General features: G+C 41.7%; 2 protein-coding genes across 2 annotated transcripts; both read right to left on the bottom strand.

Annotated features, from left to right (window-relative positions):
* Positions 1-26: 26 nt before the first annotated feature.
* Positions 27-5,543, bottom strand: cdc7 (cell division cycle 7 homolog). The gene is given in 13 exon segments (XM_079284790.1): positions 27-1,251; positions 1,436-1,585; positions 2,307-2,389; positions 2,527-2,702; positions 2,858-2,965; positions 3,146-3,476; positions 3,598-3,645; positions 3,647-3,738; positions 3,915-4,008; positions 4,536-4,671; positions 4,789-4,875; positions 5,068-5,158; positions 5,425-5,543. Coding segments are annotated over 12 exon segments (1,827 nt in total). The 5' UTR covers positions 5,425-5,543; the 3' UTR covers positions 27-820.
* Positions 5,544-6,693: 1,150 nt separating this feature from the next.
* On the bottom strand, positions 6,694-20,254 carry hfm1 (helicase for meiosis 1; the record flags this gene model as incomplete). Its single annotated transcript, XM_079285876.1, has 38 exons — positions 6,694-6,849; positions 7,300-7,387; positions 7,497-7,578; positions 7,712-7,996; positions 8,737-8,820; positions 8,914-9,029; positions 9,190-9,266; positions 9,821-9,945; positions 10,061-10,126; positions 10,245-10,430; positions 10,881-10,984; positions 11,152-11,309; positions 11,475-11,558; positions 11,761-11,846; positions 11,975-12,109; positions 12,207-12,304; positions 12,421-12,468; positions 12,598-12,704; positions 12,845-12,936; positions 13,080-13,160; positions 13,605-13,652; positions 13,765-13,898; positions 14,026-14,120; positions 14,391-14,536; positions 15,204-15,305; positions 15,457-15,500; positions 15,625-15,713; positions 15,962-16,162; positions 16,377-16,532; positions 16,887-16,964; positions 17,061-17,212; positions 17,374-17,506; positions 17,629-17,699; positions 17,803-17,844; positions 18,306-18,652; positions 19,322-19,616; positions 19,977-20,092; positions 20,184-20,254. 38 exons carry the CDS (start codon positions 20,252-20,254, stop codon positions 6,694-6,696), a joined length of 4,578 nt encoding a protein of 1,525 aa, XP_079142002.1.
* Positions 20,255-20,854: the final 600 nt, after the last annotated feature.

The raw sequence follows: 20,854 nt of genomic DNA, 5'->3' as shown, positions 1-20,854 counted from the left end.
AAACATCCAAACGAGAGAGCGGCAGACTTTACATTTACCGTGTTATAAATTATAACTGCTAAAACAGACACTCTTACAGCAGCATTCATACTACAATTAATTCAAATTAAAATGCACTTTTAAATCAAAAGCCCGTTCATACTTTAGAAATAGTCGCTTCATACAGCGCTGATATGGTGTTAAGGCAGCGTTGACAATAGTGAACAACATACGTACTTTCCCCTCTTGACAAGAACCTGTCCAGAACATAAAAAGGCCAAACTTGACCCGCGGCATCACACTAGCCCACAGTAATAACACGACTTCTGAAGGCTTGTATCTGTCTCTTCTGGTTCCTGAGGTATAAAAGTAGAGCGTAAAAATTAAAAAATAAATAATCAGACAGCGTGCAGCTGTAACTAGCTGATCAATGTCTTCACAGAGATCAGGTACCTTCTGTTAGCAAACTGTCTGACTCAAGTCAGTACTCGTCCTGTCCAGGTCTTAGCCAACGGTGCACATCAGAGCCCTTTAACACGTCCATCCTCAAAGTACTCTGCACCATAGCTGCCATGAACTGCTGACGTGTGAACCAGCAAGTCAAACCCGTCTTGAATGAATATTTATATTATCTATAAAGCATTTAACGGGTGGATGAGAGGGAAAATGGTGAACTCTTTCTCGCCATCCCTCAGAACTCTATTCACGCGCACGCACACATTTTCTCTCCACTTTGCAGCATTATTTCTCTTTAGTGGACAGACTTAGTACTCAGACTTAGTACGTGAACCGGAGACTAGGACGCTGGCAGTTCTGTTGATGTGAGACTCCTGGTCCCGTTTCACAGGTCTTTGAACAGCGGGTGCTGCAGGGCCTGAGCAGCTGTGATCCTGGTGGCAGGGTTCAGGTCCAGCAGCCGGTCCAGCAGGTTGTAGGCCTCATCGGGGACTCTGTCCCAGCCCTGCTCGTCCTCCTTCACCTTGCAGCCTGTCTCTGAGCTCTGCTTAAGGCGAGTGGTTTCCGTGTTCCCCGAGTGTTCCCTCTCAGCACTTTCACCTGCTCCACCTTTGTGCTGCTTTAATGATCCTTCGGTGGGACGGTGTGTGGGCGTATCCTCTTGGACCCGGTGGTGACGGGTGGCCGCGGAGTCTTCGTTGGCTTCGGGAAGCGGTGTGACTTCATCAACCGGTGACGGCCTCCGTCTTCTCAGCGTCTCACACAGCGTTCTGAGATCCTGCCGAGGCAGCACCCGGCTGCACGCCACTGCTTTACCTGAATGGAGATCAGCCCCAAAAAAACGGGTTCATTGTCTACACAGAGCCTTCAGACTATCACCGGGAGGTTGAGTTCAGTTCTCCTACATTGTTACGCCGACTGTCTGCTGATACACTGAGTGTGTTGCTGGATTCATCATAATACAGCAGCAGAGGGGTCAGTTTAAAATGTGAATACACACCAAAGGCCTTGGCAGCCTGGATGGTCTCTCTGGAGCCTCGTATGCTCATGATCTGAGTGAGGGCGATCAGGTCGTCGCTGGCTTTGAAGAACGGGTAGCGGCCACTGAGCAGCGAGAGCAGGATCACACCAGCCGACCACACGTCTATGGCTGCAGCACAGGAGGAGAAGACAGGAAGGGGTGCAACATCAGTAACGACTACAACATGCATTCCCTGCATCGTTTCAATTGTTTTTTATGACAAAAACAAAGTCAAAGGACAACATTTAGAATTTGTGACGGTTTACACTGACTTCAGGAGGGTTGAAACTATTTTCCGGGAATGTGGTGAAAGAAGTTATTCTGGTGCTTTGCGGTCAATAATAGTTCTTAGAAAGAATCGACAGGTCAGACCTGAATCAAAATTGGCCAATGGGTGCGTCGCTATGAAAGAGACACTCACAGTTAAAAACAGTGAGGATCAAGTTAACAATGACTGAGAACTGGCAGTCTCCACTTTTGTGTTTTTGCTCAAGACTTTCGGAGGTGAAACAACATTACAGAGGATGAGAGAGAGTGAAGCAGAACATTTCCAAACTGTAAGTCCTTTATCTTAAACGGGCACTTCGTCTGAAATAAAACAACATCTATGTTTTAATGTATTCAATGTGTTTGAGAAGTTGTTGAAGTTAGAGTCCAAAACACACGGACGAATTGAAAGTTGAAGATTAAAGATGTGGATCATAATATTGTGAATGTTGAATCAGCAGTCACACAATTAGAGAAGGAGAAAAAAAAGAGTCCATGTTTGAGTTTAACAGCAAGCTTTTGCACAGCGGTCATTGCATTTGTGTGATAATAAATCATAATAGTCGTGGTTTGAGGTACACACCTGTTCCTTGGTTGGGACACTTTGTGAGGACTTCTGGTGCTCTGAAGCCCGGGGTTCCAGCTCTGGGAGCCACCTGCGGCTTCCTTTATTAATACAAACACAAAGCAGAGGTTTGAACACAAGTCAGTGCGAGAACAGCAAAAACAAAGAAAGTAAATAAGTTGAAGAATGAAGAAATATGTTACATATGAGTAGTTCCTCCCTCTTTCTTCCCTGTTACCTGGACATGCAGATGTTGCAGACTCGGTCAGTCAGGTAGCAGTTACAGGTGAGGCCCTGCTGCACCGTCCTCTGGGGCCTCTGACTGCTGCTCTGGGTCCTCACAGGCAGCGGGCCCCGGCTGACGGAAGAGCACTTTCGACTGGCTGGGTCCTCTGTTTTGCTGGGTTTTACCAACTGAATAAAAAAAAAAGTACTTCATGACAATGACTTAACTGAGATACAAAGACATAATAACATTTAAAAGGGTCTCTCTCTAAAGCAAATGTTTATTCGTCATTTCACTGGTTTTGAGAAACCCTGTATTCTTCCAAAAAATAGACCGTGCCTACCTCTGTCTTTATGGCAGCTTGCTTGGTGGTGGATGAAGCGCGAGTGCAGCTGTTCAGGTTCCTCTCTCCAAACACAGGACGGGGCATTTTGCGCAGTCTTGTCAAATCCTAGAGAAAACAAAAAACATGGATTGCAAAATTTAGCTGAAGCCAACAGAGTAGTTGAGTGAGAAGATAAACACATAGTTTAAAATACCCAGACAGGAGTTATACCCAAATACAATGTAGCTTTCACTGGACAAAGAAAAGCCCCAGAAACACCAATAAAGGTGAAATGTGATCAGACACCTTGGTGTGCTTTGTGCGAGAGGCGGTGACGGTGGGGGTGACAGAGCGAGCTTTTTTAACCAGTGCTTTCTGAGAGGGGGAGGGGGAGGTGGAGGAAGAAGAGCAGGAAGCTGGTAAGTTCGTGGACTGCTGTGCAGGCAGAGGCAGTGAGGGTGTGGCTGTGGTGGTGGTTCTGGGAAGGAGTCTTGGTGGTGCTTTGGTCCGCTGTGTAGTGTCTGGTTTCCCCGTGGACCCTCCACCTTTTTGCGATGCCCTCTGCCTCACTACCTTCAGCTGCTCAATGTGGGTGTCCGCTGTACCCTGAGCCAGGCCGAAGTCCACCAGCGCGTACCTACACACACATTTAAATAAATTAAGAAATACTTTACACTTCATTCTGACCCCAGACACCACATCCGCACCCAAACTACACAGAGAAGTGATCAAAGAAAAGGAGGAATGGGACTACTCACATTGTGCTGTTCCTGTTGTAGAGGAAATTGTTTGGTTTGATGTCTCTGAATGATTCCAAACTGGTGGATGTGTCTCAGGGCCGTCAACAGGTGAAAGATGTACAGACGGACTTCTTCAAAGCTTAATGAGCCAATAATGTCCTGATGAATGCATTTTGATTGGATCAGAAGATTTAAATTACATGTTAGCAAACAATAACCACATGAAGAAAGCTACTAAATGATTTAAGTTCTGGGGGATTACATTACAGATTGTATCGTTGCATAAATCTGTTTTAGCGGGAGCCACATGCTTGAAAGAAACTAATTGTACTTACAACAATAGCTTGATGCTCCATATAGGGCATGACGATCACTACATGGTCATCCTTCCTGAAGCAATACGTCACGCCTATCACGTTCTCTCTGCCTCTGAAAAGTGAGAGAATAAAAGAAAAAAATGACACAGTGAGAAACATTAAATGCGTTGAATGTGTGACTCCTCTGCGACGATGTCAATCTTGGTCGGTCATTTCCGACAATCATATGAAAAACACAGATCAAACATAAATGCACATTCATATCATCAAACGAATGTCTTGCCAAACCAGCCATCAATGTATTGAGGGGCGTAGGTTTAGCTGAATCACACAACAAGGAGCCCACACTAATCTGCTACAGCATAAAAATAACCTTTAACAAAATAGATGAAACAGTTGTGATGCAACAGTTCCTTAATGCGCTACTTTGGAATTTGTGAGAACACAACTCTCACATATACGATGAGTCAACACTGTAAGAAATCAACAACATAAACAATGCATGAAGCAAAGCATATGAATGTAATTAAAGACCTGATTTAAAAGAGTTTGAATTAGCTGCTCAGTTCTTTAAAAAGGGAGTCTGACAGTCTGGGGGTCTTAAATCTCTGTATAAACACACATCAGTGTTGGACTCACCCAGCAACAGTGAGACACTGAAGCTCAGCAGCGATGCGTGTGGGATGGCTGGTTGGGATGAGGTGCTTCAGGGCGAACATCTCTCTCCTCCCATCCAGCATCTGAGCCTCACCCAGATACACCGAGCTGAACGTACCTTGTTCACAGATACACGTCATGAACACTTCAAGTCGAGTCCCCACCGTATTCATCTTCAACAATAATGTCTCTGAAGCATATACTTGCAAACTCCAAAAAGCTGTGTATGAAGTACCTTCTCCAATTTTGTCTGTTATGCGGAAAACCTTGGCCAGCTGAGGGACGGCTTTGGAGAGGATTTCAATGTCTATTTCCACATCCCCTGGAACAAAACAGGAAAAATGAAATATATATATATATACACGTCATAGATGCACAACACACATTTTGAATCCAGTACCATACTTTGTGTTTCAGGTTGTTGAGCAACAAAAGGTGAAAGAATGCCAAACCTTTACAGGCATGTTACTATGTGAAGTCGTTAAGATGATTATTTTCTTTAGGTCCAACTTACTCGAGACTTTGCTTTTCTTCTGACCGCTGTCTGATTTAATGACACATCCGTCTGTGCTGACGCCTTCAGTGCAGACAGGAAACAGCTCCATCTAAGACAGACAGACATTGATACAGAGAGTTATGAGGGTGGCAACTTAACTGAAACATGTTCACTGTAAATGTCCTTAACTTAGGGATGTGGCGTTAAGTTGGATACTGTATTGAGAGTCGTATTCACTTGATAAAGTGACTGGTTATTGACAGATAGATAAGAAATGTTGTCGTTTGTCATCCACATAACAAGAAAACTAGCTGTTCGTTGCTGTCTGTCCAGCTAACGTCAGAACAAAAAGACCCAAAACAAAGAGAAACTCACCGCTTTAGTTGCTGCTGTAAAGTGCAACAGTTTCTTCAAACGACAATTTCATGAGCACAGCATACAGTCCTGAGATAATGTGGCATCGACGAAAACTAATATATGTAAATATAACTCGGGCTGCGGCTAAATATAAGAGTTTATTGAGCTTTTTAGACTTTTCCGCCAACAAACTCCGCGCTAAAAGTGACGTCCCTGAAATATCGCGTTACATCAGCACAAGTCACGTGAGATCAAAGTCTACAGGAAGAAGTGTTCTTCTTCTTCTTCTTTTCAGTTTGTTGGCGGACTACAAACCAACGGTTAAGGCATGCCGCTGCCTACTGTACCGGAGTGTGTAACATCATGACTTTATGACATTTGTCATAAACCACAGTAATATTATAAATTAAAACATTTTTATTAAAAAAAAATCTTCATTTAGAAGTGAGATTCTGGATATTAAACCCGTTCCATTCAAATATTTTAATAAAGTCTGTTGACGAATGAAAGTGATAATCCAGGTGATAATTAAACCAAACTCTGAGACCTTGTCAGGTTTAGTAACAACAGTGTAAAGACGGTGGTCCAAACCTGCTTAAAATATACAAAAAACTGCCACATTTATTTGACAGATCACTAAATGTACATTAAATAATCACCAAACGAAATAAATAAATAAATAAAGCTGATTTCATGGTCAACAAACTACCTATAAAATATGTGCTAAATGTTGAACTTCCTCATCAAAGGATGAAGATTTGTTCACTCAACAATTTACAAACCTAAAATACTTCACAAAGCTATATCTCATTAAACTACAAGCTGATACTTCCACCCAAAGACCACACTGAAGCATTCAATAAACACAGACTTTATTAAATAAATACATGCATAAATTACATGAGTAACAATTAGAACTAACATTAGAAATGATCTGTTTCATTTACAATATGAACGTATAATAACATGACTTTAAAACAGTCTACAACTCTTCATGTAAAGCTCACCGGGTAACAAAATATGAACAATGACATAAAACACTTTACGTTAATGACATATTCATAGACAAGCAGTACTTCTAAAATATACCATCAAATATCCCAAGGAAAGCTTCCTCTTCTTTGCATTTAGTGCTGCTACAGTGTGTAAAAAAAGAGGGAAAGGGTTAATCAGGAGAAAGCATGTACTTTAAAGTATATTCAATATATATGTGATTATTTGCATTACGTACTTCAGGAAATAATATGATAATGAGTCAAAATTAAAGCATTTCCATTATAATTGTTTCTACCTTCTGTTGACAGATGAGCTGGTGTTGGATGGGACGCTCATTGTTGAGAAGAAATCAAACCTTCTGGTGAGGGGGGCCACGTGGGTCTCCGTCTGCTTTTGGAGGCATTCTGGTGTTTTAACGGTGAGTTCCTCTTTGAAAGTGCTTGAACTCTGCAAGAGGAGGAAGGGAAGCAGATGTCAGATAAGCCAAGTTAAGGTGTTTAAAAGCACCTTTGATTTAGCTTAACCTGGGAGTCAGTAACCATTTTGCTATGAATACATCAACAGAATATTCCTTGATGCTTCCATGTTTTTATCGACATCTAAATGACTCCCTGGAGATGAAAGCTGCATTTTAAACTCAATAGGCCCTTTTCACAGCAGCCATTTTAAAATGTCATTGCAAGGTAATCACCGGTGTAACTAAATTAATAACATTAATTGCAGCCCTGTTTCATTTAGGTTGGCCACGGCCCTGGCATCATGCATGCTGGCATTGGAAAACAATGAAAAGAGTAAGATGTTCAAAATGGCAGAGCTAAAGAAGTTTACATGTCAACTATGTAAACAATATATTCTCTTTGTATGTGCATGTAGCCACACACACACGCACACACACACCTTGTTACTCCAGTCGAGTGTGACTCTGTTGAGTGGTCTGACTGTAACCAGTGAGGGTCCTTGTTCTCTGATTCCAGGTAAAATCGACCTAAAAACAAATATATGACGAATGTTTTTACTGTCTTAACTACAATGTCAAATGTTTTTTGAGAGGAGATTTTAAATATTTAATTTCATTCCTTGATTTCTGTCCTTACCTCAGTGGTGCTCTGGCTGTGGTTACACAGGGTTGGACTTGTGAGTGACTGAGGAGCACTGGTGCAGATGTAGCAGCAAAGCCTACACATAAAACAAAGGTAAGAGAATCAACATCATAACAATGATTGAGGCTTAATCCCTCATAATCATGCCTGAAGTAGAGCATATATGACTTCCCTCCTCTGAAGTAAAAGTAACTGAGACTTCACTCGACCTGGCATGTTGTAGTTGACACGCTGCTGGACTTCAGGTTCAGCACCGGTTAGACGCGGGGCCAATGACGTCTCGCTGGCATGCACCAAGTTCTCGTCATCAAAGTCGTCCCACTCGTTTCCGAGGTCGAAGCTGACCGTCGGTATTTGTGATGACGAAGCATTTACGCAGTGAGCGCTCTGGTTTGACACGACAGCCGAGCCGGTTCTTCTGCTCTGGTTTAGAAGCGGTTTATGGTTCTGACTCGCACCAACACTGAGTCCTGAGTTCAACCACACTGAGGAACCTAAACACAAATGAGTTGAAGAAAAATAATGAATACACCATCAAGTGGTGCTGCACTTTGGTCATTCCTGGTTTTGATTTGAAAACAATATCTCAATAAGAACTCCAGAGTTTTTAAAGTAATTGTTGGCTTTGCATGTTTTCTACCTTTCACTACAAACTTGAGCAGACGCGTGCTTCAAAGCAGATGATACAGATGATCATTTGGCCAAAGGATATTACTATATATTGTTTATAATTGTTGGAATTACATAAACAAACTGTTTTGAAACATAAATTCTTCTGTCTCCGCCAAGTTAATTTTGCTTAATCTGCCTTATATAAAGTTACATTTTCCATCCATCCATTTACTAAATGCTTATCTGGGGCCGGGTCCATGAGGCAGCAGGTCCTTTAAATCCTCTATTTAATATTGTCTACTTAATCATGTCTTAAAAAAGTGCTGATTAAATTTGGTGTATTAAATTATTTATAATCTTAACTTTCTAATCTTAACCTTTTTCATAAACCAAGTTAACATTATCCTCATAAAGCTGCTTATGAATGCAATGCACTGTGCTGTCAATGAAAACTCTAAGATGATTTACTGACATGAACTGACGACAATGGCGAAGACATTGAAATCGATATAATATGCACTGAACTTATTAATATGAGATTTGGAGTTAATGTGCTAAAACATGCCAAACCACTAATGAGGTGCGTCTCGTAATGAGTTTGCGTTACGTTTTTTAACGATACTTTGATGTTGAGCACGAGATGCAGCAGGTGTCTGGACGGGCTCCTTCATCATCATGTGCATGTCCTCCACGTAGTCTTCATAATCTGAGGATGAGATACCGAAACATCAGATCCTGTGATCGTTGAATCCTACTGCGTTGGGGAATGTGTTCAGTTCAGAGTCTTTAATCTGTTTACTTCTGTCAACATCACTCAGATGAACTATGTGTGGCAGTTGGAGGCCGTCTTCTCCGGTCAGATCCACAGTCTCAGCGTGTGGTCTGACTGAAGCGTCACAGTGACTTCCTCCGTACCTTCATCAAATACATGAATACAATCCAGTGTCAGGACTTATGATTTCATTGACACTAAACGTATTTTGTTGTCACACTTTTTTGCAGCAGTTGTTAAGAGACTTATTCTAATATTTACACTTATGATCAAAGTCTAAGATGTCAGTGTAACTGTGAATACCAGGAAACTGTAGGTAGCCTCTCTTTGGGTTTGTAAGCAAACTCCTGCATGTTGACAGACTCCTCGCTCATTTTAATCTGAGGAAATAAAACCCCAAACACAGACTTATTCAGTTTAGTAACACAGAGAAATAGACTTTTCATGGATTTATAAACAAATAAGAACGACAATTTTATGTTGTTGTCAGCATAGTTATTATTAATTGTATTTAATCTGCATAGTCTACACCTTTAAACAAAATATTTAATTTCTAAAGTGCATGTCTAGACTTGGGTATTTGTTATACATTTTAAGAGTGTTCTCATATATACAGTGTAATAGCTGTTCATGTATAACAATTATGTTACATGTTGCATATATTGTGCTGTTCCATTGTGGCTGCCGGTATTTCTTTGCAAAAAATCAACTTCCTCTCTAGAATCATTGACATTCTTTTCAATCATATCTTCACCAGTGGCGACTTGGCAGAGGCTCATCAGCGTCTTCTGCAGACAAGTCAACATGAAGTGTGTCTTGCATCAGTGCACTTTGCATTCTATCCTGGATTAGGTTTGGTATAGCAGTCTCACAATAATCGTGTTTATTTGTTTTAATTCAACTGTTGTTTGTGTGCGTTTGTGTTCTTCCGCACCTTAAGTCGTTTGACGGGAGTCTGTGGAAGTGTGTCACACCTGCTCCTCAGGTCTTTCAAATAGGAAGAGAAACTGTGCTCTTGATTCGCTGACCTCTTCCGTGCCACGGCTACTCCTACTTTACCTTGAGGGCGGAGAGAAGACTTCTATACTCTTGACAGCCGCACAAATTAAAGCACAGGTGCACATAAGTGCACAAAAAGAGACGTACACGGTGAAAGACGAGTGATTGTACTCACAGCAGTCGTGGCCACACAGATCCTTATTCTTGCAGAAGTGGTTGCATTGTCTTTTATTGCCTAAATCTGATTCGAGAAAATAAAACACATCTCAAATCACCACCTGCCTCTGAAAACATACTAAACCGATATACACCATTTCATATTTCAGCATCAACAGAACCATCAGTGTGCAGTGCAGTGCCTTGGTCTGTAGCTGATGTGGCATTTTCCCTCTGAGCTGCAGCCTGGTCTGCAGACTGTGGTTTCAGTGCAGAGTGCTGTGGTCTCTGTCCAGTCGGATCAAACGGTGTGTTGTAAAGATTATCATTTCCCAACCTCCGGGCTCCAGAGTAGTAGATGTTGAACTTGTGTTGGATGTCCAGGCCCACTATGGGAGAGGAAAAGGCCAAAAGCATTCAGTAAGTACACTACATACCCTACATGGCATTGATAGGCAGTCTGAAGCCAGCATGTGCAAAAACAAGATGTGCATTATATATAGAATCTATGGTTTGATTTGATGAATTTGACAAAAAATGACAAATGCCTGAAAATAGAGACATTCTTTTTCATCAACTTTAAATTTATAGCAATATTCAGCTTTCTACAAATACAATAATACAATAAATGCCTTATTTGACACACTTCTTTCTCAGTGATACACAAGTAACAATGACAGTGAGATTGTTGTGCAAAGGGAATGGTGAATTGTTCAACATATAAATAAAGAACCGTGTAACCGAACAACCCAACATACCTTTATTCCCTTCTATGATATAGGTGATACACATTGTGGATACATTCCCATGTTCAATATTAAGGTGTTTTCACGGCGTACCATATTGTGAGCTGATGAGGTTGACACTGATCTCCTCTCCTCTCGAGGCCTTTGCCACCTCAATCTTCTTTGACCAGCTCCCAGACTTCAGCAGGACCACGTCCCTGGAAACAAACAACAGGTTGCCTGCTGAGAATCAATATGCTCTATATTGTCAAACCAGGTTCTGTCTTCTTGTACATAATGGTGACAGAGCTATACAGAAAGAGAGGACGAGTGAGAGAAGGACAACAATAAATTGGTGAGGCCGGCCTGGGGACTGTTCCCTCACGTGAGTTTCTGTCGGAAGACCACAGCGTTGTCAGAGTTTCCGATAATCAGAGAGATGTAGTGGTTGTCTGGAGCTGTTCTCCTGGACAGCAGCTGTGCTTGGTTTTTAAGGTTCACTTTCACCACAATCTCTGCCGCAGCACAGCTGTACCTCGGAAGCTGCGAAATACAAAGACAACTTTAAAGAAAAGCTATTAAGAATAACAGAGCTATCAGATGCAACCTGGCAATAATCGCTCAAAAGTCTGACCAACAAAAAGTGAAAAGCTCAATAATATGAACGTTCTTGTCCCTTTGATAATAAAACTCTGCTACATCTTTTACCTGCTCCAAAGTAACTTCATACTTCGGGAGATTCATGACAGATTCTTTGATTTGGTTCCCAAATGGTGGATGTCTGTTGAGAATCTGAATAAAATGAAGTTAGAAATAATATCCAAGTACTTTATACAATAAGTATTTGAAAACATTTAAGGTATAAACAAGATTTTGCTCAACATAAGCTGAGCCATACTGTGATCACAGTCTACATTCAGCTCAAACAGCGGTTAATCAAATGATTTGGGTTATTAAAAAGTGTTTTCATATCTGAAATATGACACAGACTGACCAGCTCAAGCTCTCTGGGGTTGGTTTGCTGTATTTTGCTGAAAGTGGTGAGTCCAGCGTTCACCATGGCAGTTGACAGAGTCTGGCCTGAAAAATTATTAGTATTATTATGATATTTAGCTTGAGACTGCATGTACATCTGGAGATTTGTCATTTTAATACTGTATTTACACTGCGTGGATAAAAGATGCCACGCTATGATGATGTTTATCTACCTATCTTTTCCAGCTGTTTGGAAACATAGAAGGAGTTTTCCCAAAGCTTGGCTCTGAAGCACTTAGCCAGCATCAGGGAGTTCAGCAGAGCGGAGAAACCAATCTGAGATCGGTGAGTCAGAAACTCTGACAAGCCTAATTGGGATCAAAAATCAATTTAAAGTTAAAAAAAAAGTCAAAATAGAACAGAGACCACTTTGTTTATTTGTTGTTCCGGATTTACCCAACGTACATTTGGTGATGCGCATCCCATTCCTGAAGATCCTTGCTGTGTCCTGTGTCAGTCCAAACTCTTGAATTGAGATGGATCCCAACTGAGCCTGAATCAAGCTATAGACAAGGTAACAAACACATAATATCTACAGTGCACAGTCCATAAGAACTCCATAATATATATTTTTATATAAATAATAAACACAGAGAAAGCCCTGAATGAATAAACCTACCAGTTCACTTTCATCTGACTGGTTTTGATCTTTCCCCCGATGGGAAACCTGGAAGAATACAGAAACATCTTATTCACAATGGCTCCTGTCTACTTCGACCATTATGCATTTAAAAACAGGGGTTATGATCCTGTATATGCTGTACATGTACATGTCAATCCTATAAATGTGTGTGACCTGATGGTGAGCCTGTTCTTGTCCTTGTTGAGGGTGTTCAGGGACCTCTTCTCATTCATTCTCAACTGAATGTCGCTGAACTCTCTGCTCTTCGACACGAGCTCAATCTGTACATACAGACACTTTTCATCTGAATAATGCCTTATCATAATAATAATACAAATAAGTTCCGTTTGAAGGAAACCAGCCTGACAATACAAAATGTCACGATATTGGCATTGCTGTGCAGTTTTATGAGGAAACCTACCAGGTCAGACAGGCTCTCAGTGCCGGCCACGTTGCTGAACTGTTTCATGGTGTCAAAGGCAACATAGTACCTGGCCATCAATCGGCCTCCCTCTGCAGGGAACAAACACAAACTATTCAACAGTTTGAAGGCTCAGTTAACCAGGAAGTGTAGATAAAGGTGCAGATGTCATCCACTCCACTGAACATAAGTTAAGAAAGTAAACAAATCATTTATTCTAATTCCTCCTCTCTACCTGTTGGTTTGATGTTGATGTCCTCATCCATGTCAATCAGACCAATGGAGGACAGAGAGTTGAGGTTCTTCAGACACAATTCTATGAGAGGAAAAACAGAAATGACTTCAAATCAGGTGCCAATCTCCGGGTCTGAAAAGTGAAGACAATGTGTAAGTGCCAATGTGAAGTCTATGAGAAAATGACCCTACTTCCTTCATGTATTTTGTCAGTATATATTCTTAACATGAGTTTATAGTCTCAATCGCTTCAATACAGCATGATGTTGAAGGTCCCATTTCGAGTAAAATAGACAATAGAACAGGGTATGCATTAGGGCGGGGCTACCCTGTGATTGACAGGTCACTTTGTGTTTTCAGGTCATGAAAGTTAATGTAACCTTTTGGCCTAAAAATGTCCTAGTCAGCCTTCGGTTGTACTTGCCTCCACTCGATCGTGTCACTCATGGTTGCAAAAAACCAAGCAGACTACGACTTCTTATATACTGTCTGTGCTTCAAATCGAGTCAAAACAGTTGTGGCCCACCTTGCAATTTAGCTTCGATTCCAAATCTGTCCAAGTTGGCGGAGAAACCTGAAGTTGGAGTTGAGGCACATTGCGATGACGGGTTCTTACATACAGTCATAAAAAGAAGCTGGACACTAATTGTGAAACAGATAATCTTCTGTGTGTTTGGAGCTCTGACCATAGTGTGCGGGGTTCTTGAGGGCTCGGATGTAGAGGAAGGTGGAGCGTATCCAGTCCAAAGCCATGTTGACATCGCTGATGGTTTGGAGAACAATCTCAGCATTCAGGTGCTCCACCAGGTGACTGTGTAAGCTGGGGGACAGAAGTATACTGTTACCTCATGCACTACGGTAATAAGGTCTATGAGAGAGCTCAGAGTCACAGAAAGACAAGCTGAGGGAGAGAAGAAGAAGAATGTCAAGGGACTGAGTATTCACACCTGCTCTCAATGATTTCCACCCCATTCATAAGATTCATGTACTTGTCTTTGGTTTGGATCTTGGTCATGATCACTGCAGTCGCTGATGTGTCAAACTAGAGGAAGAAAAAACTGAAGTTAGTATTTAGTTTGTGCATCACACTAGAACTACTCGTTGCTATCTTTCTTACTCAATTTACTGTATTTTAAAAGATTATTTTTCCACAACAGATACCTTCAGATTCCTGCAAGTTGAAGGGCAATGTACCTTGTGTTAAAATGGTACAGCGCCAGCAAAACAAACCCAACCCCACCAACCCCATACCTCCTTGTGCTAAGGCCGGTAAGAAAAATAAAAAAGCATTTCATTGTTATTCTGCCATTACTTGTGGTCTTCCAGCTCGGCCTATCATCTGTAGCAAGTCGGCCTCGCTGTACTCCTCACAGGAGCCTGCCACATACTGCATGGTCGACTTGATCACCACCAGATGAGCTGGCAGGTTCACCCCCATGGCCAGAGTCCTGGTGGTAACTAGGGAATTACAAATCAGACCACAAGCACAAATTCAGTGCCCATGACATGCGGTAAAAACTAACTTTCTCACTGTACCAGCTAGCAGTAAAAGTTTGTGATTGTTTCGCACAAGAGTGTGGTAAATGTTCTGGTTTACTTTAAATTAGAGATGGACCAATAAGTAAGACCAAAAAATCAGTATTAGTGGATGTCAGCTTTATAAAGTAATATTATTGTTATATTATCTTTAACGCTATTTTGTGATCTTATTTTTAATTATTCCAACAGAATGAAGGTTTCGTCTTATTTGTTACGTTTTTTCACTCAGACATTTACAACTGGTGCACATCAGTCAATATGAGTAGGACAATCATGACCATTGCTACTGGCATAGGAACATACCAGAATAAGTAATTTGAAGTCGTACTCTCTGGAATCTGTATTTCCATTGAACAGGCATTTCTCTGCATTTTTTTCACCGCGTAGTTCCAAAGCTCGGGCTGAGGTCCTGCCATGTTTCAACATGATACGTGTGATACTGAACGGCTTGCTTGATGTAACCTGCGATACTTGGCTTTCCTGTTTTACGTCTGCAGCATTCCGAAAACAATACGGAATCGTGTTGCACACTTTCATAGTCACATTTATAGCACAGGACACAACTGTACTAGTGACAAAGTCTCACAGAGGACAGGCAGGTCTCCCACAGTGAAGGCCTCTTCTATCAACTTCCTGTCAGACAAGTCAACTCCTGCATGGTGGTAGCCAACTCCCAACATCACCAGATCTAGACCACAAACACAACACCAAATAATGTCAATACAGTGGATAATCAAATGAACATGTACTTTCTTACTGGGGCTGGAACTCTGGACTGAAACAGGTTTCAAATCTGTATCTGGTGGGTTTTGACATTTAGGTTTCAAAAGGGGACTCACCTCTCAGTTTTGAATCCAGAATAGAGTTTGCATATTTCGTCAGCCTTAAAAATATTACAAGTAACAAAAAGTCAAGATCAAGCTTTCAATGAAATTAGCTACGCTAAAGAACAACACCATGGACAGTTGCACATATGACAACATGTTACGGATGAGTAAGAAACATACCTCTGCTTGTGCTCCATGCTCATAATGAACCGAGCATCCTTGGCCAGAACTGCAGCTGACTGCTGGACTCCTTTCCTTGTAGAGCAGAACTACAGAATAACATAATTATTGTTCCTGAACATATACAGCAAATTCCAAATAATCGAAGTAAATAACACAAGTTCGTAAAGGACTGACTCCTTTCTATAACATAAATAATAAACTTAATGTTTATCACATATACTGTACATATATCTTAATATATAAAACAAAAATACCATCCTGTTTAACTTTTAATAAGTTAAATGAAATTTAAAAAATTTTGTTAAATGAAAGCCAGAAAGCAGAAAAAACCCACCACCAGTGCAGGCTTCTGGTCAGAGTACGTTTGTATGATGTTGGCCATCTTGTAGTTGAGCGAAAGGTCAAACTTGAACTCCGTTTGGTTCGGGGTGCGGGGGAATCCCAGCACCACCTTCCTCAGTTTCACGGGTCGGTGGCTCTCGTCCAAGTCCAGATATGTGGCAGGACCACTCTCATCAGACAGCCAGTCTGCTATCTGACAGCATAGCAGATAAAACAATGATCTGATTACTCATTTACACAAGAGATACGGTGCAAACACAGAATTGTGTCTATGCATTACAGACATCACATAACAGAGGACTCAAATTAACCAATTTATCTATGAATCATATCATTCAGAGATTTGCCCACACTACATTTTGAATTATTTTCACAAACTCCTGCTGTGCTCTTTCTCAGCCTCGTACATCAGAGGTGTTGGGTATGGTGGCTGATACAGCCACAAACCTCATGGAGAGGCCTGCCTCTGGATTCTGTGCCGTTCTGTAGGCGTGTACAGCCTTCATCCTGCTCACAACAACCTCCAGCGTGGCACCGCGGGTCTTATCCTTCACCACATGCACCTGGAACAACAAAATGTGCCATGTTACAGATCGCTTTACAAACATATTTAAGGCCAAAGAGATGTTGATATGTAGGTAAGACTTGATTAATGTGAGGAGGTGCATCTCAGTCTGGAAGAACTACAGAGACTAGTTGTATGTGTGGGCCACATGATGTAATGGCTAACCTCAAGTGAAAAAAAGTGCTGAGGGCAGAGGCTAATTATGTGGCATCAGCCAGCATGGCATAATGAAGTTTACTGTAGACAGAACATCTACTGGCACATGAGCACACAGTGAGCATCCACCCCTGTGAAGGCAGGTTATGAGACACTATAAATACTTCTAAAAGTGTCTCTGAACAAAATATCTGACCTCATCAATAAGGAAGAGTCTGACTAGCTGCAACAGACAATTGTCCTTCCATTTTCTTGTCATGCTGTCCCATTTTTCCTGTCAAAAAATGAATACATTCGGATCACAATTTCTTTCCTCTTCCTTAATTGTTGCTGCATTTGTTTAATTAAGATGCAGTATATTGTCACACACAGGCGTGGTCAGGATGATGTGGGAGTCCTGAATCTCAAAGAAGTCGTCGATCTCTGTGTCGCCCGTCAGCTCCTTACAGGTCAGCCCCAGAGGACCAAACTTCTTCTTCCAGCTCTCGAAACACTGACTGCAGAGAGCTTTAATAGGGGCCACTGGCAAGAGCAGACAGTGATGGGGTCAGACATCTTTAATGTCATCAAAAATCTAATCTGGAAACGATACACTTGGCAAGTCAGAAGAAACCCGTTCAAAGCCCCAGTGCATGATTAGCTTGATCTGTGCATTAATAGGGTCTGCATATTATTATGCTCACTATAGACAGCTTTGACATCTCTCCAGGGCTCTGAGGTCTCCATTAACAGACGAATGATGGCCAGCTCAAACAGCACTGTTTTACCAGATCCAGTAGGAGCACAAGCCACAAAGTTCTTACCCGTGTAGAGAACCTGTGAATGAACCAAACATGAATACAGTCACTGGTAACAGGTTATAACAAGGCAATGAAAACGATCATGTTAGTCATAATCCTCAACGTGTCTGTTTATAAAGGCTTTCAAATAATGCTTACATCATCGAGTGCTTTGGACTGAACGTAGTTGAAAAAGGGGAACTCGTTGAAGACGGATCTGAACTTAGCTGCTGTGAAAGCATGGATCAGGAACTCAAACCACATTACTTGTGAAATTGCATTCCAGGCACTCTACAGTTCAAACATTGACTTATGCAACAGCAAAAAGGATACGGATTTCAGAAACTGGTCTCAAAACTCCAGACGCCGAGGACCCTAAAATATGCACAATCAAAACATTAAATAAATTCAGAGTCACACTTTCACTCATTCCACCTTGAGGATTACATGAAATGTTTGACATTTTTGTAGGGTATAAAATCAAGGGATAATATTTCATAGTGAATGTTAACTAAACGTCAGAAATTACGTTAGACCACATGGCCACATGACAAGGCTTTCTACTGTTCCTGCACCGCCTTTACTGTTTTACAATCCACCACCTAGTGACCGGCATGCTGCATTGCAATGGAAACGGTCAACGAGGAGAGCTCACCTCATTTCACCTCATCACCCAAACACAATGTGGCAGCTGCTGCCATGGCTAGACACGGGCATGCTCATTAGCCGCACCGCTTTACAGAAGCTACACGAGTGTTATTTGGTAAACCAGTCAAAGGCTGCGAGCGCAGCGCCTGTCTGTGACTGTGTCAGTGCAGTGCAGTGCAGTGCAGCACCTTGTATGCAGAGAGGCTGAGGCGTCATGGGGGGAACGAAGGCTCTCTTTGTGCCCTTGTCCTGCATCTCAGCGCGTGCCGCCTTCTGCGGGGGTCGGCCGCTGGCTGCAGATGAGCCCAGAGGAGGAGGGGGTGGGGAGGGGGGCTCGGGGGAGCGAGGAGAAGCTGCCTGGCTAACTGTCGCCCGTGGCGGCTGAAGAGGAGGAGGCACTGTCACCATGGCAACCGCACTGAGAAAAGTTTGAGGTCTGGATGCTGTCTGGCTTCTGCTGCTGCTGCTGCTTCTGATGAGGTCATCTATGTTTGACGAGTCACCTCCACTGTTCGACACCTGAACCTTGAACAAGCTGTTGAGGGAGGGGAGGATACAGAGGGAATAAGGAGTTGAAATCAGGTAGAAGGAGGTAGAACGATGTAGAAGGAGGTAGAATGATGTAGAAGGAGGTAGAATGAGGCACAATGAGGTAGAAGGAGGTAGAATGAGGTATAATGAGAGAGGGGAAAAACACGATGTTTTTGGCGTTTTTGTAGAACCAGCCTATGGGGGATGGTTTAGCATATTTTTATGTTATTCTTATGAACCGTCCACATGTGTAAAAACCAAGCCTCTTCATGATATACTGCAGTTCCATCTTAACTACACATGTAATAGATTCCAACAATTTGAGTGAAATTGCTAGACAGCCAAAAACTGGAAACATGGCTTTTATACTGAGAATAACATTAATCCTGCAAATGTAAGCACTTTTAAAATGATGTATCTGCCTCCAAGGAGAGAAAGACCATTGTTGGCCTGCTATTTACAGCCTCAAGGCCACATACTAATCTTTGGCTTTTGTAAATAAGAAACCTGTAACTGCCAACAAGTGGATATTTGTTCTCATCATTCAAAATATATACTAGAGTGAGACTATCTTAAAACAATGTGCACACACTGTTCACAATCATATATATATATATATATATATATATATATATATATATATATGTCGTCTTGACAAATAACAGACACTTGCCTTCTCCGTAGAGGTGGGCTTCTGCTTTGCTCCAGAGACAAACACCTCCGGCTGATGGCGGCATGACCAGAGTGCTGAGGGGTTGTATCTCCACTTCTGTCACTCTGACAGTAATCCCTAAACCCGTCACCTCCCCAAAGGCTGGTGCTGGTGCTGTTGCTGCCATCCTGAGTTTGGTCGATCACTTTCTTATCGTTGTTATGAGTGTAAGGACTGTTGATTTTTGATGGTAAAACCTTAAGGCCAGCTGATCCTTTTGAAGGAGGCAGGAATCTATTGAGTCTCTTTGAGAAACCTGGGAGCAACAATAAAGAGGGGGAGAGCGTTTCATCAAACAAAGTTATTGATAGCTGTAATTTGGTGCCTTTTACGTGTGACTTTCCAAACTAAGGTAGACTATTCTGCTATTTTTCTTGCTTGTGAAAATAATTTACAGCAGGGAATCTACCATTCCAGTTATACTCATGATTATTAGGCTATATTATAATACCCAGATCCTGGTGTGTTTAAGCAAGCCAAGGAAAATTGGGAAAGCTTTCAAGCCTGTTCAAACTAGCGTGTCAGTGAGTCACACAGTTTCATGTGATGCTCAGATACTGCGCAGTTTACTCAAATCAAGTGAAAGGAATTCACCCTAATCCAGAGCACAACATACTGTATGGGGCAGGGAAAGACTCTGCCTCCTTCTGTGCATCCTGAGTGGCTGGAACCTGAGAAAGGGATGGAGGCACTTCCAGATGCCATGGGCTGACCTCCTGGTGCAGTGGCTTTCTGCCAAATACAATCCACAGGAAAAAAACATTAATTCAAATGTGAGCGGGAAGAAGAGAGAGGGATGATGTGGGTCATCTCTTGTACTCACACTCTGTGGACAATGGGTTTCTCAAAAAACAGATTGTCCAGGGACACGGTGCAGTCATCGGTGTCCAACATCTCATCAGGTCAAGTAGGCGCTCGAACATTTGAATGCAAAGTGGGGAAATGTCAATCGATCACCATGGATCTTGGTTTGGGAAATCTGGCTTGAAGAAGAAAACAAACCAGAGATACTTAATGAGTTAAATGAGAGGGAAAGGCTGTTGTTGCTGCAAGCTTAGAGGCTTTTTTCAAGGTTTGTTTTGGTCTGCTGCAACAAAAGATAGTTTATCATCTTTTTCTCTCATGACAAATGCTAGGATGCAAAAAATCAAGCCTCCAAGTGATTTGTCAGTTACATTATAATTAGCATTAATTAGGTAGTGTGTGGATTCAAACTATTTAAGAAATTAAATCGTCACTAAATTAAATTACATTTTTGGACACACAAAAATGTAAACGTTCATGTGGCTTTCATATAACCATAATTAGCAATATTCCTGCTGATTTAACTTAACGCTACTAGCTGCTAGCTGACGTTACTTGTAATTACAATATAACTGAATGCTCTATAAGTTACACGAAACATTACACGAAACATGTATTTTGCGTCATGAGTGATGTAGATTACTAACATTATCTCACAGTGAAATACTTATTTATCCAACTACATTTCTG

The sequence above is a fragment of the Melanostigma gelatinosum genome (genome assembly GCF_949748355.1).
Source record: "Melanostigma gelatinosum genome assembly, chromosome: 15".
Classification (NCBI taxonomy): domain Eukaryota; kingdom Metazoa; phylum Chordata; class Actinopteri; order Perciformes; family Zoarcidae; genus Melanostigma; species Melanostigma gelatinosum.
The sequence above is the reverse complement of the archived record's forward strand: the minus strand, read 5'-3'. Positions and strand labels throughout refer to the sequence as shown.